At 45.6% G+C, this 14,455-nt stretch overlaps 1 protein-coding gene across 3 annotated transcripts in view; it reads left to right on the forward strand.

Moving 5' to 3' along the window:
* The window catches only part of pnpla7b (patatin-like phospholipase domain containing 7b), a 473,312-nt gene that overhangs the window by 381,917 nt on the left and 76,940 nt on the right, over nucleotides 1–14,455 (forward strand). For all 3 annotated transcript variants that reach the window (XM_072488205.1, XM_072488203.1, XM_072488204.1), the window contains 2 exons: nucleotides 5,750–5,866; nucleotides 7,825–7,894. In XM_072488205.1, coding sequence (XP_072344306.1) covers nucleotides 5,750–5,866; nucleotides 7,825–7,894 — 187 coding nt within the window. The remainder of the gene's footprint in view (nucleotides 1–5,749; nucleotides 5,867–7,824; nucleotides 7,895–14,455) is intronic.

The raw sequence follows: 14,455 nt of genomic DNA on the forward strand, positions 1-14,455 counted from the left end.
ACCCCGTATATCTGCCATAAAACTGCCTGTTATCTGTCAAGGCACCTTCTTTACAATGTGACCTCTGACCCAGTCAAGAACCAATTGAGTTCCCTCTTGAAAGAATACAGTGTCAGCATCCACCACACCATCTGGAAAAATATTCCAGACTCCCTACTTTCTGGGAAACTAAAAAACACCCCTACTAACCAGTCTCTTCCTACTCTTAATAGTTTAAACTTGTGCGTCCTGGTGCTCCCTAACCTGGCAAACTGGGCCAATCCACGAATAGGCAAGGACGACTTGTATTTCTGTAATGCTTGACACAACCTTGGGGCATTCCAAAATGCTTTAAAACCAATTACTTACTTTTGCAAAAGTAGTCGCTAATACTCCCGAAATTTTTGCCTTCATGTTTCAGGTTCCCATTGGTGAGTCCTGACTCCCCTTTGTCATAGAGTGCTTCCTCTTGCCCAGATATTTGTGTAAACGTCTAGTGCACCCAGAGAATGAACAGAAACCCTCCACAGTTTATTTCAGCTACTGCCGTTACCTCAAGCTTCTGCATAATCCCGCAAATTTAACAATGCAAGTTTACAACGCAGAAGGTGGCCATTTGGCCCATCGTGTGTGTCAACCCTCTATTGGAATCGTGCCACTGCCCAGCTCTCTCTCTCTCCATTTCCCGCATAATATTCTGCTCCAAATACTATCACAGTTTTCCTTTAAATGATGCAATGGTCTTTGCTTTAACCATTCGCAGCAGCTATGCATTTTACGCTACAGCAATCTCCTGTGTAAATGACATCTCTCTTCACTTCTATCTCGGCAGCATTCTTGAACATATTTAAAGTGATGACTCCTTGCCACTAACTAGTCTTTCTATATACAGGTTGACCATCCCTTATCCAAAACCCGCAAAATTCCAACATCCGCACTTTTTCTCCGAGTGCCGGCGTGACGTCACGAGTGGGAAATCTCACTAGGCTCTGGGAAGGTTCCTGGGAGATCCGCAGGCCCCAACCCGCCGCACATGCGCAGGTCCCGGGAACAGACCGTTTCGCCCCTCGAAAATGTTATTCCAAAATCCGAAAAATCCCAAAATCCGATACACACTTGGCCCCAAGCATTTTGGATGAGGAATGCTCAGCCTGTATTCATTCTGTAAAACGCTTAATAATTTAAAAAGCTGTGATAAATCTCCTCCTCTGCTCCAATGGAAATTGTAGTGGTTTAGCTCAGTGGGCTAGACAGCTGGTTTGTGATGCAGTGCAAGGCCAGCAGCGGGGGTTCAATTCTCGTACCAGCTGAGAATTCTGAATTCTCCCTCTGTGTACCCGAACAGGCGTCGGAATGTGGCGACTAGGGGCTTTTCACAGTAACTTCATTGCAGTGTTAATGAAAGCCTACTTGTGACAATAAAGATTATTTACCTTTAATTTGCATTTTACCCAGGATACTTCAATCTCTCCTGACAACAGTGGTTTTCCATCTCTAGCATCATCTTGCTAAGTCTACAATATTTGCCATAAGCCTTTTTAAAATGGTATACAGTACTCTTAAATGTGTCCTAAACAATGATTTGTTTGAATTTCTAGATTGCTCCTTTATTTTTGTACTTCTACAATTGTGCAAATTCAGGGGCAGCACGGTGGAGCAGTGGTTAGCATTGCTGCCTCACGGTGCTGAGGTCCCAGGTTCGATCCCGGCTCTGGGTCACTCTCCGTGTGGAGTTTGCACATTCTCCTTGTGTTTGCGTGTGTTTCGCCCCCACAACCCAAAGATGTGCAGGCTAAGTGGATTGGCCACGCTAAATTGCCCCTTAATTGGAAAAAATGAATTGGGTACTCTAAAATTTTTTTTAATTTTTTTTAAAAGATCCCAAATTCTGTTGAGTATTTTGTAGCTCAATTGAGGCTCAAGGGTTTGAACGCAATGCTTTGAACGTGCAAGTGTTGGTCCCTTCCTTGGATATCAGGCGTACTGATGAGCAAACCAAAACCTGTCACAACGATATCAAGGTAATTTAGGATATGACTTCGGTCACAGGGCTGCTTTTCTTTGTGATGATGAAGAATTCAAATAATGTGCTTGACCTTTGCCATAACATTGTTATGCAATCCGGATGAGAAAAGGGGATACAGTAAAATCTTGCCATTCGTACCTTTTTTGGCGAATTTGGTTACCCCCGCAAAAGTCCTACACGGGATCGCCCAAAGAGGCCCCATCTTCACCTATCCGCGGATTTAAACATTAAAAGTTGCACCTGCAATCTGCTAGTTCTGACTTAAAGAAAAAACTGCAGTTAGAAGATGGAAAAACCAAGGTTTCTGTTCCCGCAGTAGGAAGTGCGCTCTGCGCCTGTGCTGTGTGTAACTGTTTGGGGTTTACAGGTACAGTAATTCCTGACCAGTTTTTTACCGTATAGGTACGGTACTTTACTGAAAATGTGATTCAGGTGCAGATAATATCCCAGATGAATTTACAAATTGCTCTTAAATTTATAGAATATTGTTACTGATATTTCAGGGCCTTCGACCTAACTGGTTGAAACGCCAGTCTCTCGAAGCTCTGCTGTGTGCTTCAAGGTGGAGAGAGGACTGGGATGTTGGTAGAGCTCAGAATGTGCACCATTTTGCCACTGAACAGTTATTCAATGAGGCAGGAACAGCGGAAAATGTCAGCAGGTCTGCCAGTATCTATTAAGGGAAAAATAGCGTTAACGGTTCAGGTCCTTAGACCAGTGCTTTTCAAACTCTTTTTCCGACGACCCATTTTTACAGAATGGCCGACTCTAGTGACCCACGCTTCATTCACAATAGATTCTCCATAGTTACTTTTTAAAACGACACACTCGTTGTTGACATTTCTGTATTATTAAATGTAAAAATTGTAAATTGCGCTGCTGTTTGATCTTAAAGGACAGTTCTATCCTGACAACTTGCTAAAGGGTGTAACTCAGGATTATTTGATTTTCACACCCAATGTTAGCATTTGGAGAATTGCGTGCAAGGGCTGGAAAGATTAGCTGCTTAATATTACACTGTTTTAACAAAGTCATGCTCTCTCGTTCAAGACCTAACATGACCTCGGATAGGAAATTAAACTTAAAGTTTCCACTTCAGAAACAGGAACCCTAACGGTCAGACAGAATGTCATTGGACGCCTGTCAGTACCGTTTCCCAGGTAAATATGTAACAGACTGAAAACATGCTTAAAAAAAAAAACAATGCTGCGCACAACTCAGCTGGCCAATATGCAAAACGTGCAGACATATTCCATTCCATACCACCTGCAACATTTTACCGGGTCCTGTATGCACGAGTGTAGTTTAGTCGTCAACTAATGTCATCCTTGTCGAACAATTGAAGTCCCGATAAAACTAGAAGCAAAACTCATTGCGGTACAGGAACCAATTCATCTGATGGAGTCCATGTAGCCACACGGCGGAGACGGATGCTTGGGGACGAGTACCTGGGAAGAGGGGGCGGACAGCGGCAGGGGAGGTGATGGAAAAAAAAGAAGCGCTCTTGAAGGACAAGAGCCCCGGTGAGGTGAGACAATTCGGAAGTGGAAGGAGTGGACATTGGGGCTTGTAGGAATGGAGGAATCTGTACGTCCAGGTTAGCTCAGAGAATGATAAAGGACGCACGGGGTTTGTTAGTGGCACACTGAACTCGAGGAATAATACAGACCTGACGTTGAACACAGCAGCAGGAAATGCCATCCAAAGAGAATTTTACAGGTCACTGACTGCAAACTGCCCCAACTACACTGTGGCCCAGAGAGGCAAGGAAGTCCACGGCACCGGTCTCTGCATCAGCCTTGAGCGGTCATACACTGTCCGGCAGTGAGAATTTACTGAGAGAGAAAACAGAAAAAATGGTCAGGCAATCTTTGGGGATCATTTTTGGTGACTATTTGGCGACCCATTCTACAACATCCCGCAACCCGTCCGGGGGTCGTGACCCCCACTTTGAAAATCATTGCCTTAGACTGTTCGTCAGAACTGAAGGGAAGGAGAATGTGTTAGAGCTGTCAAAACTGCAACCAAAAATAGCAACTTAAAGAACAAACGACAGATGGCCTGCTGTGTTTGTTCTTAAAGTCCATTTTTAAATGAGCAGAAAGTGAGGTTTGACTGACACGGTTTCTGATCTCATTCGTGTCTATGGACATGACGGCAGAAACAGGCGAGTTGGCTAGATACACTCTTCCATGCAAAATAATATAATTGAAATGGAGGAGTCAATGAAATACCCCCATCCTCTAGGTAGATGATTTAGCAAGTATTAACATCCAAGTGTTGGAAATGCTTAGTATTGTTTGCCGAGCTACAAAAAGGAATAGCACTAATCACTTTTGTTTTAGTTTTTCAAATTCAGGGGCAATTTAGCGTGGCCAACTCATCTACCCTGCACATCTTTGGGTTGGGGGGGGTGGTGAGACCCATGCAAACACAGGGAGAATGTGCAAACTCCACTCGGACAGAGACCAGGGGCCGGGATCGAACCCGGGTCCTCAACGCTGTGAGGCAGCAGCGCTAACCACTGCGCCACCATGTCGCCCAATACTGCTCATTTGTGTTTGTTTACTTCATTAGAAATCCTGCAAGGGAGACTCTCATAGTTCAGCTCCTGAAAAGATTGCATGGCTGGAATTCTTGGAAGCTACCTCATGCTGTTGAACCATGCCATGCATGGCAGCTGCACTCACTTGCAAGAGACACCAGATTGATACTACTCGATCTTGGTTTGAATTTAGAGAGTTAGATATAAATGATGCTCATAGAATCATAGAATCTCTACAGTGCAGAAGGAGTCCATTTGGCCCATTGAGTCTGTACCGATCCACTCCCCGATACCCATAACCTAACCTGCGCATCAACGGGCAATTTATCATGGCCAATCCGCCGTGGGTGTCCGGTTCCACAGTTGATGAATGCGGACGTCACTAACGTGGTAGAGTTTCGGTGGCCATCGTCTTCCAAAAGGCTCCACATGAGATGATGAGCAACGATTTGGTTGGAACGGTAGGGGTTAGTTAATGATGAGTGACTATAAACTGCAGTGAAGCGATAGAATATGGGTGTCCAGGTACATCGGCAGAAACTTGTCCACGGGTGCAAACAGTAATGAAAGGATTAGAATACAAAGGATTGGAAGTGATGCTTCAGTTATGTTATGCCTTGGTCAGATGCCATCGGGAGTAATCAATTTGGGGCACTACACCTCGGGGAATATATTAGCATTGGAGCAGATACAGTACAGATTTATCAAAATTATACTGACCCTTAAAGAGTTAAATCATTGGGGTGGGTGGCATTAACTTGGAAAGTTGAGGATTATCTGATAAAGGATTTTAAATTAAGGAAAGTATTCAATAGAGTAAATGCAGAGAAGATTATTCCTCAATTGGGAAAATCCAAAACAATGGGCCGTAATCTTGAAGTTAGAGTGAAACCATGAAGAATGTAGAATTATTTCCCCTAGTGGAGCAGTGGATGCTCGGACAATAGATATTTGTTGGGTAGGGACATAAAGGAATATGGAGTAATGGCAGATTAGTGGTGTTGGGCTCCTACCTAGGTGATGGAAGGATTTGTGGGCCAATTATCAACCTGCTGGGCCACATCATCAGCGCTCATTCCCTGGTCAACAGGTCCTGACATTGGACTTGAACCCGAGCCTTACGGCTAAGAGGTAGGCTGCTACCCGCAGTATCCAAAGTGAATCACTATGGATAATGATTTTTGTTTTTTAATTAACAGGAAATGACAAATGTTTTCAAGAAAGTGCTAGATTTGACATATCCAATCACCTCAATGTTCTCAGGATCTTCTTTTAACAACAGCATCAGCAACACCTTTCAGGACAAGCAAATCGAGGTAAGAGGTGGACCCACCAGTATCAGAACCAGCTGAAATAATCCTCTCGTTCAGTCCTGTTCTTGAGTTTCCAACATGTTCAGTACAGCACTGGTATCACCCTGACAAGTCTTGGATGAGCCGTCACTTTCTTTAGCCGAACACTGGGAAGAACAAAATCATATTTTCTCTAAACTCCCTTGACACTCATTCATTTCTCCTCCCTGAACAAAAACCTGCTACAACTTTAACCTGTCTGACACTGGGCTGAGTCTCAAACTCCATTTTCTCCATCACCAATATCAATGATTCTATGACATTGTCTGGCTCTGCCAACAGCTCAAATAAAATCACAAAGTGCTAGAGAAACTCGGGTCTGGAAGCCTCTGGGGAGAGGGAAACCGAGTTAATGTTTCAAGGCCAGTATAACTTTTTCGGAGCTCAGCTCCTCCACTGTTAAAATTCATCATTCCCACCCTCACAAACTACATTGGTTCTCTGTCCTCCAACATATTAAATTTGCAAACGCCAATCTCCAAATATTTTGCATGTTCTCCTTCCATCCTACCTGTGCAACCTTTGAAATAGTTTCCGACATTTTCACTTCAAAACCACTTCATCGCCGATAAAGCACTTTGTGAGTTCCTGAGGTTGTGAAAGAGGCTATATAAATGGAATTCTTTCCTTTGTTTTCTAACTTTGACCTTCTGTGCAGCCACTCTGTCCCTAGCCCCACCAGAGCTTTCAGCTGCTGAAACCCAGTTCTCCAAAGCTCCCTCCTCAAACCCCTCTAATTTTCTACTTCTCCTTTAAAAACCTTCACAAGACCTGTACAATTGTCCCAAGGCTCCTAAACTCTCCCGTCCCCAGTTGCACGCATACTTCCCCAGACTGGTTCAAGAGTCTCCATTGATCCTGCTGTGCTGAAATGGCCACTGTTGTGTAGTAGATACAATGCATTCAGGCTTGGAGGGCCCAAGGGCCTTTTCCTGTGCTGTACTGTTCTTTGTTCTTTGAACAGAAGGCTTTATTCAAGTCTTGTCCTCTTCGGGACTATCCCAGCTCCGTAGCTTTGTAACCATTTGAAGTTAATGCCACCCGTCCCAAGGCTTGGCATTCTCTTTATCTTACCACTGTGTTATAAACAGCCTTGCAGTGTTTTGTATGTTAAAGGCACTTTATAGATGTACGTTCTTATGGTTGATAACTCACTCACCCCTTATGCTGTGTAACTGGCCAATAATATACAATCGTACAGCAGCAGACACACTGAGCATTTTGCACTGGACTAGCTGTTTTGGTGCGCAGAACCTGTTGTGTTTCAATTAGCATCGGTCGCCGGGTTACATAGTATCAACTTGAGTGGTTTCTGTTCACAGTCGGACCTGGCACCTTCCTGATCTTTATAGCTGGGCGACTCTCTGAATAGACTTGTAAAGCAATTGGAGAGCTTTTATTATCCATGGTTTCCTGTTTCAAAATGGCAATGGTCTGGGAGCAACTCAGTAGCTATAATGTTATTGTGAAGCTTTCTGCCATGAGAAAATCCAGTATTAGTCAAACATGTACTGTTACGGCAAAATATTCCGTATCTTTATGTGAAGATCTGTCTCAATACTTTAAGATAGAATCACATAGAAATAGAGGCCATTCAGCCCATTGTGGTGTTTCTGCTTCCCACGTGACCTACCTCCATTTACCCGACGTAATCCTGATCAATGTATCTTTTCTTTCCCTTCATCTACTTAAACAACTTTAAATGTGCAATTTGCCTCAATAGATCCTGACGGTAGTGAGTTTCACCTTCTCATCATTCGAAATGATTGTTCTGAATTCCACCTTTCCCCCCCACCCCCGCCCCCCAATCTCCCTCCAGGTATTTCTAATAAAATGGAACTGTTTGTTGAGGGAGCAGATTGGATTAAGGGGTTGTGTTGTATTTCTAATCACTGAACAGATGCTCCACGTTTACTTTTCAGGACCTGTGGATTCCTTACTTCAACATCACCACAGATATAACTGCGTCCGCCATGCGTGTTCATACTGATGGTGAGTGCACCGTGACACTTTGACCTTCCTCGCTCCCAGCAATGGGCACTTGCTTCGTGTGACCAGTGGATAACATTGCCCACCTAACTAGCAAGGTGCTCTCGAATCACTGACAAGGGAGCTTTTAAACGCATTGTGGGAAGTAAGCACTCATTTCGGCAACAAATGATTTGGGAGCTGGCGCCACCTGATCTGATCATATTGATGGATGCATTCCCTGCTTAATAATATCCCAGGAAAATGTTAACTTTCAATGAAGGCCTTTATGAAATACCTTCTGTTACTTAAATTCTGTGAAATTGAGTCTGAACTTTTATTTGGAATCCTATCTTAAGGAACTTATTGAAGTCTGCATTTGCTACCTTGATTCCCCACCACCCCTCGCCCTGACCCTGACCCAACACCCCTCACCCTGGCCCTGACCCAACACCCCTCACCCTGACCCTGCCTCACCAACCCTCACCCTGACCCTGCCCAACCACCCCTCACCCTGACCCTGCCCCACCACCCCTGACCCTGCCCCACCACCCCTCACCCTGACCCTGCCCCACCACCCCTCACCATGCCCCACCACCCCTGACCCTGCCCCACCACCCCTCACCCTGACCCTAACCCACCACCCCTCACCCTGACCGTGACCCAACACCCCTCACCCTGACCCAACACCCCTCACACTGACCCTGCCCAATCACCCCTCACCCTGACTCTGCCCCACCACCCCTCACCCTGACCCTGCCCCACCAACCCTCACCCTGACCCTGCCCCACCACCCCTCACCCTGCCCCACCACCCCTCACCCTGACCCTGCCCCACCACCCCTCACCCTGACCCTGCCCCACCAACCCTCACCCTGACCCTGCCCCACCACCCCTCTCCCTGACCCTGCCCCACCACCCCTCACCCTGACCCTGCCCCACCACCCCTCACCCTGACCCTGCCCCACCACCCCTCACCCTGACCCTGTCCCACCACCCCTCACCCTGACCCTGCCCCACCACCCCTCACCCTGCCCCACCACCCCTCACCCTGAACCCTCACCCTGAACCCTCACCCTGCCCCACCACCCCTCACCCTGACCCTGCCCCACCACCCCTCACCCTGACCCTGCCCCACCAACAACCACTCCAAGTGCTCCTTGTTCTTCCACATATTGCGTACAGTTCTGGTCACCGCATTATAGGAAGGACGTGGAGGCTTTGGAGCGGGTGCAGCGGAGATTTACCAGGATGTTGCCTGGTATGGAGGGAAAATCTTATGAGGAAAGGCTGATGGACTTGAGGTTGTTTTCGTTGGAGAGAAGAAGGTTAAGAGGAGACTTAATAGAGGCATACAAAATGATCAGGGGGTTAGATAGGGTGGACAGTGAGAGGGGACATAGCTTTAAACTGAGGGGTAATAGATATAGGACAGAGGTCAGAGGTAGGTTCTTTACGCAAAGAGTGGTGAGGCCGTGGAATGCCCTACCTGCAACAGTAGTGAACTCGCCAACATTGAGGGCATTTAAAAGTTTATTGGATAAGCATATGGATGATAATGGCATAGTGTAGGTTAGATGGCTTTTGTTTCGGTGCAACATCGTGGGCCGAAGGGCCTGTACTGCGCTGTATCGTTCTATGTTCTATGTTCTAAGTCCCCAGTGGCACGCATACATCCCCAGACTGATTCACGAGCCTCCGTTGATCCTGCTTTGCTGAAATGGCCACTGTTGTGTAGTAGTTGCAATGCATTCAGGCTTGGAGGGCCCAAGGGTCTTTTCCTGGACTGTTCTTTGAACGGAAGGCTTTATTCGAGTCATGTCCTGTTTGGGACTCTATCCCAACTCAATAAATAGCTTTGTAACCATTTGAAGTATCTGTAATTGCCCCACCATTCTCCCCAAGTGTTATATCCAGCCACCTCTTGAATATATTCAAAGTTTTAGCATCAACTACTTCCTGTGGTAATGAATTCCCACAGGCTCACCACTCTTTGTGTGAAGAAATGTCTCCTCATCTCTGTCTGAAATGGTTTACCCTGAATCCTCAGGCTGTGACCCCTGGTTCTGGACACACCCACCATTGGTAACATCTTCCCTGCATCAACCCTGTCTAATCCTGTTAAATTTTATTGGTTGAGAGGTGAACCAGTTACTATAAAACACCAAAATAGATCAATATTCAAGAATATCTATTCTCAGCTGAACTGCAAATGGGCCACTGCCCTGGACATTTCTGGATGTAGGAAGGGAGTGTCATTAGCTACTGTCCGTGCTCCTGACAGCTAACCAGTGACAGCTGCTAAAAAGAGGATGTGTGGAACATCAAGTGAAGACTCTGCCATTTCCCAATATATTATGGACTTTCAGTCAATACTTTTTTTTAAAAATGGACACAAACAGGCTATTAAACTGGCTGCTGAAAATCACGTGACTGTTGCAATTTGAAGCCACCTCAAGCCAATGCCTAACTAAACGTAGACCCTCACAGCCATCTAGGGAATGCACACACCCCTTTGTTTAAAGATGGGCCAACACAAAATAACCCCTCAGACTGATGTGATTCAATTCCCTTCCCTGAAACCAATCAGAAAGGATATTATCAGAATGAATAGATCATTCTGAAACAAAGACTCTGGCTGCCTCAGACCCTCTGAGGTGTCATGCTGCAACACGGTGGGATCAACCTAAACACCACCCCCTTATTTGGAAAGAACCTTGAACTTGTAAAAGTCACATGGCGAGATGGCCTTTTCTGGTCTGTTTTTTAAAAATCAGCAAAAGCTATTTGCAGGCAGTCCCACTAGAAAGCTATTGAACTGGGCAGCACGGTGGCACAGTGAGTTAGCCCTGCTGCCTCATGGCGCTGAGGTCCCAGGTTCGATCCCGGCTCTGGGTCACTGTCCGTGTGGAGTTTGCACATTCTCCCTGTGTTTGCGTGGGTTTCACCCCCACAACCCAAAGATGTGCAGGGTAGGTGGATTGGCCACGCTAAATTGCCCCTTAATTGGAAAAAATGAATTGGGTACTCTAAATTTATTTTTAAAAAGAAAGCTATTGAACTAGCAGTTCAGTGGTCAAAAGGCCAGACCACTGCAAGTCACCAGGCAACCAAGGTAATTAACCTTGAAAGCGGGAGATCTCAGCAGAGAGAAGGATTCCCTAACCGGTTTCAACTTCAAATTCACCTGAGAACCAATTCCTAGAAATTCATCTACAGAAACCTCACACAACCTGCTTTGAATCTTTTGCTGTATAAGATCCTTACTTAAATCGTAACTCATCAAAATCATTCAAAAGACTACAGGCCTGCCTTGTGGGTAATTTAGAGACTGAGACAATTATAAACTGGAGAAGTATATTCCTTCACCTATTTCTAATCGTTGCATAATCATTGGGAAGGGATTTACTCGGTCATCAAACTGGCGGACACGCCAGCGGGTTCACACTGAAGAGAAGCTATTCACCTCCGTGTGTGGGAAAGGATTCACTAATTCATCCAACCGGCTGAAGCACCAGCGAATTCACACTGAGGAGAGACCATTTGCCTGCATGAGTGTGGGAGGGGATTCACTTATATGTCCACCCTTCTGTGACACCATAACGTGACACTGACAAAAGACCTTTTAAATGTCTGGACTGTGGGAAGTGCTTTAAAAGCTCAGAGAACTGATGGGCGGCACGATAACACCGTGATTAGCACTGTTGCTGCACAGTGCTAGGGTCCCAGGTTTGATTCCCACTTAGGTCACTGCCTGTGTGGAGTCTGCATGTTCTCTCCGTGTCTGCGTGGGTTTGCTCCGGTTTCCTCCCACAAGTCCCGAAAGACATGCTTGTTAGGTGAATTGGACAATCTGAATTCTCCCTCTCTGCACCTGAACAGGCCCCGGAGTGTTGCGACTAGGGGCTTTTCACAGTAACTTCACTGCAGTGTTCACATAAGCCGACTTGTGACAATAATAAAGATTATTATTATGAATGTATGAGATGTCGCGTTTAAACTGAGGGTAAAAGTGTGAGAATAAATAGCCCTCTTTAGTTTAAAGCTCACTTTTAGTTTAAAACTCTCAAATGCTTGCTGCTGAAGTTATTTAATGAACAGGCACACTCCAACGGTAACAAAAACACATCCCCTTTCATCATAAAACATCTGAGGCTGTAAGGGAACACATACATTCTATTCATGCCAACTAGATCAAGCCCAAATATGATGGCTGCATAGTTGAATATCCTGCAAAACTGTATTGCCTCGGTTCACGTGGGAGAATAGTTTGCATCACCAACGGCCCTTAGAAAAATAATAGCCTGACACTTCGAGGGAAATGAGGAGAAAAAAGAGTGAAGGAAAGCTTAACTTTTATTAAGCTTTCTGGCTTATTATCTCCTTATGTGGCTTGATGTCAACTTTTGTTGGATAATGCTCTTGTAAAGCACCTTAGGATGCTTTATTGCATTGATGGATTTCTACAAATGCAAGTTGTTGATTTATAATCCCGATTGCAACATTTCCTGCCAATGTCTCATCTGTAAGACATGGGATTTTCAAAGGATTCTCGATAGCTCAATGGCTATGTGGCACTGTAATAATGAAAGTATTTTCCTCTAATCAGAATGCAGCCACAAAAAAAGGAAGCCTTCACTATATTTTAAAGATTGACAGTGATCGTTTCCAACGAATCAAAGCCATAACATGGCATTCTGATGCTTTAACTTGTTACCTGGTTTTAATTTGTCTTTTTTCACCTTTGTGATTTTGGTTTTCTGTCCATGAAGCAAAGCAATTGACTGCTCTCCACTCGTTACAAATCTTGTAGCCGACCCAATTTGTTTCCAGCACCTGTAACAATCGGAACAAACTTGACCTGAAGGAAACTCTGTAGAAAATGTGAGAGAATGTGTTCCTCATCATCCAGTGTGTGACTATCTCACTGCATCTTGTGACGTCCTAAAGGAAGAGTGCTAAATTGGGGAAAGGCCAAGTATAACAACATTCGGCAGGAGCTAGGGAATGTGGATTGATGTACAGAGAGATCTGGGAGTTCAGGTCCATTGTACCCTGAAGGTGGCAACGCAGGTCGATAGAGTGGTCAAGAAGGCATACAGCATGCTTGCCTTCATCGGACGGGGAAGTGAGTACAAGAGTCGGCAGGTCATGTTACAGTTGTATAGGACTTTGGTTAGGCCACATTTGGAATACTGCGCGCAGTTCTGGTCGCCACATTACCAGAAGGATGTGGATGCTTTAGAGAGGGTGCAGAGGAGGTTCACCAGGATGTTGCCTGGTATGGAGGGTGCTAGCTATGAAGAAAGGTTGGGTAGATTAGGATTGTTTTCATTGGAAAGACGGAGGTTGAGGGGGGATCTGATTGAGGTCTACAAAATTATGAGAGGTATGGACAGGGTGGAAAGCAACAAGCTTTTTCCAAGAGTGGGGGTGTCAATTACAAGGGGTCACGATTTCAGGATGAGAGGGGGAAAGTTTAAGGGAGATGTGTGTGGAAAGAGGGTGGTGGGTGCCTGGAACGCTTTGCCAGCGGAGGTGGTAGAGGCAGGCACGATAGCATCATTTAAGATGCATCTAGACAGATATATGAACGGGCAGGGAACAGAGGGAAGTAGATCCTTGGAAAATAGGTGACAGGTTTAGATAAAGGATCTGGATCGGCGCAGGTTGGGAGGGCCGAAGGGCCTGTTCCTGTGCTGTAATTTTCTTTGTTCTTTGTTCAACACATCCTCGCCCCCCCTCCACCCCACTTCCAGCCGGCCTGTAATCTCAGTTCCACTCCTCTTCCTCCTAATCTCCCATTTCTGAGTCGTCGAGGTAGTCAGCCCAGCGAACAGTGGCATCTCAAACATTCTCTCTGAGCTTGAGCGAACCCATCCACGTGGATATTTCTGTGAGAAATTCCGCTCACCACCCGTGTCCTATCTCACGTTTGCTCGTGCAAACCCTTCAGACACCAATGAAGGCGTTGCTCCTCTTGCTAAAATGGAACAAGGTGGCACCCACATGGGAGCTGAGCCTCTGGAACACTGCCCTTTTAAGAGTTTGATATTGTTTTCAAGATGCCCTTGCTCCTTCTATTGGAGTGGTCGTCATGAATTTTGAAAGAAAAAAGAAAGGATTACATTTATATAGCACCTTTCATGACCACCAGATGTCTCAAAGTGCTTTCCAGCCAATGAAGTACTTTTGAAGTGTAGCCACTGTTGTAATGTAGGAATTGCGGCAGCCATTTTGCCTACAGCAACCTCGCACAAACAGCATTGAGATAATGACCCAATAATCTGTTTGTGTGATGTTGGTTGAGGATAAATAGTGACCAGGATGGCAGGGATAACTCTCCTGTTGTTCTTCAAAATTGTACCCTAGGATCTTTCACATCCGTCGGAGAGTACTGGCTGGGTCTTGGTTTAACATCTCATCTGCAAGACATCTGACAGTGCGGCACTTCCTCAACGTTTCACTGGGCTGTCAGCTTGGAGTAGGAAGTCCTAGAGCAGGAGTTCAAGCCACAGCTCCTGACTGAGGCGGGAGTGTTATTCATTGAGCCGCAGACTTTTGCAGAGAAACAGAACCTTGTGAG

This window comes from Scyliorhinus torazame, chromosome 22 (assembly GCF_047496885.1).
Source record: "Scyliorhinus torazame isolate Kashiwa2021f chromosome 22, sScyTor2.1, whole genome shotgun sequence".
Taxonomy (NCBI): Eukaryota; Metazoa; Chordata; class Chondrichthyes; order Carcharhiniformes; family Scyliorhinidae; genus Scyliorhinus; species Scyliorhinus torazame.